We start from the raw sequence: 3766 nt of genomic DNA on the forward strand, positions 1-3766 counted from the left end.
TATATATGTTCTACTCTTTCTTCTTTTCTAACTTCATGTTTTTATATTCATATTATTCTTTTCTCTTTCTTTCATGTTTATTGTTTAATTTCATTTCTATATATTAATCTTCTTTTTCTAACTGAATATATGATTCTTTTGATATTATCAAATATAATCTCATTCTCTTATCATTATATTTGTTATTTATGTTATCTCTTCTATTTCTTTGTTTTCTTAAACAATTCAAAGAGATATACCAGTTCCATCAGTCACTTTCATAAACATCAATGTATTATTGTTGATTATTACTTTTATCATTATGGTATTCCTCCATTTAGATAATTGTTCAAATATAACTTGTTATAATTTTTATAATTATTTTGTTGTGTTTTGTTTAACAATTCATCTCTCAATAAAATATACTATATAACAATAAAAGAATAATGAGAATGATGAAATAATTGAAATGAATGAAATATACAAAAAGAAAAGATAATAAAGAAAAAATAAGAGAAATAAAACAAAAGAATGATAATAAAGAATATAATAAGAAGAAATGAAGAAATAGAAATGAATAAGAATAAATAGAATAATAATGATTAAGAAGTAAAAGAACATAGAAGAAAAATAAAATAGAGATAGAATGTAAGAATAAGAGATAAAAGAATAAATATAAATAATAAAAAGTAAAAAGAATAAATATAAGAAATGTAAAAATAATGAATAAGTCAAATAGAATAAAGAATAATATAAAAGAAATAAATAATAATTGAAATATTATATAAAATATTTATTTGTTTGTTTATATCATTTTATTGTTTAATTATTATATTATTTGAAATATTCACTATTATTTCTTTTTATTTTATTATTGTTTCTTTTAATTTCTATTCATTTATTAAATTATTATGTTTATTCTTTATTTTATATGTTTATTATCATTTTCTTCTTAATAATAAAATTTATTAAAATATCTTGTTTATTTTAATGTGTTGTTAAATATTTCTTGATTCCTTCTGGTGTTGGTTCAATTGTATCTTTCCCTGTTTTCCAATTGATTGGACAAACTGCTCCATGTTCTTCACTAAATTGAATTGCTTTAACTATTCTAATAGTTTCTTCTGTTGATCTTCCAATTCCATCATCATTCATTTGAATGTATCTTACTTTTCCTTTATCATCAATAATGACATATCCTCTTCTTGAAACTCCTGTTTCTACATTTAACATTCCATATTTAATTGAAATACATCTTTTAATATCTGATATTAATGGGAATCCTAATTTTCCTACTCCTCCTTTACTTTTATCTGCTTCACACCATGCTTGATGACAATAAACTGAATCAACACTCACTCCAATAACTTCACAATTGATTTCTTTCAATTGTCCTGCAACTTCACTATATCCAATCATTTCTGTTGGACAAACAAATGTCCAATCCAATGGATAAAATAATAACACAACATATTTCCCTTTATATTCATTAATATCAATTTCTTTGATTGAACCACATGGACAATATGCTTGTGCTTTAAATTCTGGTGCTTCTTTTCCAATTTGTGCTTTTTCAAATGTGTTCATAAATTTCTTAAATGCTTTAATTCTTGGACAACAACATTCTTTCTTACAATACTCTTTACAACAATACTCTTTACAACATTCTTTCTCTTGACATTCTTTCTTACAACATTCTTTTTGTTGATTACAGGACATTTAACTGTTTGAAATGATGAGATTGTGATGATGAGATGTTTAAATAACAAATGAACTACCAAAACCATCTTTACATAATTAAAATAAGAATGTCATCATCATCACTTGTGCATTCTTATCATTCTGTGATTTATTCATCTTTCTTTCATCTTATAATGAATGAACTGGTAAATAGAAAACAAAAATGACAAGATAAAAAAGAAATCGGAGATACACAAAATCACTCATTCGAAATGGTTCTATTGAAGAATATGATGAAGAGAAAGATGAGTGTATTGGTACAAAACATCAACAAGAAACAAAGAAACAGAGATAAAAGAGAAAACAAAATAAGAAGAAAGTGAATATTAGAATAAGAGATAAAAGATAAATAGAAAAAGAATAAATAAGAAGAAAGATAAAAGAGAACATACAAAACATAAAGAAATAAAAAGTGATAAAAGAATGATAAAACATAAAGAAAAGAAGAATAAACAATTAACAACAATAATCAAAATATCAATAGAAATCAAAAATCATAATAGAAATGATAATATAAATTAATATAATTATATTTCAACATATTTATTATTAAATGAATATAATAATGATAAATAAGAATATAAATGAAATATAAAGAATAATAAATAAGAAAATAGAAGTGTTTAAATATTTAAATAATAATAAAATATAACTTCAAATTGATTAAATCATAAATTAAAACATACGAATTAAATAATCAAAATAGAAATAAAACACAAAGATACAAATAAGAAATGATTAATAATGATTAATTAACATAAATTAAAAGAAAATAATAAAAATACAAAATATAAATAATAAATAAATGAAATAAATAATACTTTTATATTTAACATACCATTCATTATAAATTATCATAATCATTTAATGACAAATATTCATTTTCAATATGATTTATAAATTACACACTATTTATTAGTTAATAAGATGTTATTAGAAATGAAATTAATTTATTTCAAGATAAAATAAATAAAAATAAATAACAAGAATGTTGAACAAACATAATTAGATACATTTTGATGAGAACCAAAAAAAGATAATAAATAATATATATAAATAAAAATCATAAAAATAAAAATGAATAAAATAAATTATATAAATAAAATAATATTAAATAAATTACATCAATAAATTAGATATTTTTTATTTCATATTTCTAATTTCTGTAATAAAAAATACATCCTTTATTTCATCATTCTTTTCATTTTTTTATTATCTCTTTTTGAATTACTTCTTTTTTATCTTCTTTCATTTTATATTCTCAACTTTCTTCTTTTATTCTTTTCATCATCTTCTACTTCTTAATTTCACTTTTTTATATCATTCTTTCTCTTCATTTCTATTCATCTTTTCTCTTATTTCATTTTTTGTTGTCTGGATATTGACATTACATTTAAGAAATAAATAAAAGAGAAAGAGTAATGATAATAGAGATGATATTCATGTTAATTTAATATAAAGAATAAGAAATAGAATGAAAGAATGATAAATGAAAATAATCAATACATAAAATGATAACATTCATTTAAATTAAACAAATAAAATATCAATTATTATAGATTTGTAATTATTATTGAATGAAATTAATAAATGTATGAATAAAATGAATAAACATAAAGAGAAGAATAGAATGAAGATGAATTATATGATTAATAATTGGAATAATAATAATTTGATTAATCATTATGAAGAATAGAAGATTAAACAAGAAAATAAAAGAAGAAGAAATAAGAAGAAATAAACAAATTAATGATGATAACATAAATAACATTGATAAACATTGATAAAATAAAGATAAAAAGATAATGAGAAGATTAAATTCAATGTTTTAATGAATAATTTAATGAAAATAAAGAAAATGATGATAGAAATGAATATAAATTAAATGAAATACTAATTGTTATTTCTTCTTTTCTTTTCATTTATTTTAATATGAATAAAGAGATTTGTTATTATTTAAATTGTTATTAATCATCACTATTTTCTTATTTAACATCTTATCATTCTTTTATCATTATTTCTTCTTTTGATTTATTATTTCATTAAT

At 19.4% G+C, this 3766-nt stretch overlaps 1 protein-coding gene across 1 annotated transcript, besides 19 other annotated features; it reads right to left on the bottom strand.

The window, feature by feature from the left end:
* Positions 1 to 8: 8 nt before the first annotated feature.
* Positions 9 to 117: a microsatellite.
* Positions 118 to 342: 225 nt separating this feature from the next.
* Positions 343 to 364: a sequence feature (AT_rich).
* Positions 365 to 413: 49 nt separating this feature from the next.
* Positions 414 to 581: a microsatellite.
* Positions 494 to 675: a microsatellite.
* Positions 537 to 724: a microsatellite.
* Positions 631 to 771: a microsatellite.
* Positions 770 to 919: a microsatellite.
* A 12-nt stretch (positions 920 to 931) lies between these two features.
* Positions 932 to 971: a sequence feature (AT_rich).
* Positions 967 to 1698, bottom strand: EDI_214750 (uncharacterized protein; the record flags this gene model as incomplete). Its single annotated transcript, XM_001733539.1, has 1 exon — positions 967 to 1698. The coding sequence occupies one exon, from the start codon at positions 1696 to 1698 to the stop codon at positions 967 to 969; it is 732 nt and encodes a 243-aa protein (XP_001733591.1).
* A 300-nt stretch (positions 1699 to 1998) lies between these two features.
* Positions 1999 to 2175: a microsatellite.
* Positions 2061 to 2246: a microsatellite.
* Positions 2191 to 2371: a microsatellite.
* A 43-nt stretch (positions 2372 to 2414) lies between these two features.
* Positions 2415 to 2525: a microsatellite.
* Positions 2526 to 2661: 136 nt separating this feature from the next.
* Positions 2662 to 2702: a sequence feature (AT_rich).
* A 45-nt stretch (positions 2703 to 2747) lies between these two features.
* Positions 2748 to 2783: a sequence feature (AT_rich).
* Positions 2784 to 2787: 4 nt separating this feature from the next.
* Positions 2788 to 2838: a microsatellite.
* A 76-nt stretch (positions 2839 to 2914) lies between these two features.
* Positions 2915 to 3095: a microsatellite.
* Positions 3096 to 3242: 147 nt separating this feature from the next.
* Positions 3243 to 3293: a sequence feature (AT_rich).
* Positions 3294 to 3472: a microsatellite.
* Positions 3421 to 3609: a microsatellite.
* Positions 3610 to 3766: the final 157 nt, after the last annotated feature.

This window comes from Entamoeba dispar, genomic scaffold (assembly GCF_000209125.1).
Source record: "Entamoeba dispar SAW760 scf_1105229457551 genomic scaffold, whole genome shotgun sequence".
Taxonomy (NCBI): Eukaryota; Evosea; order Mastigamoebida; family Endamoebidae; genus Entamoeba; species Entamoeba dispar.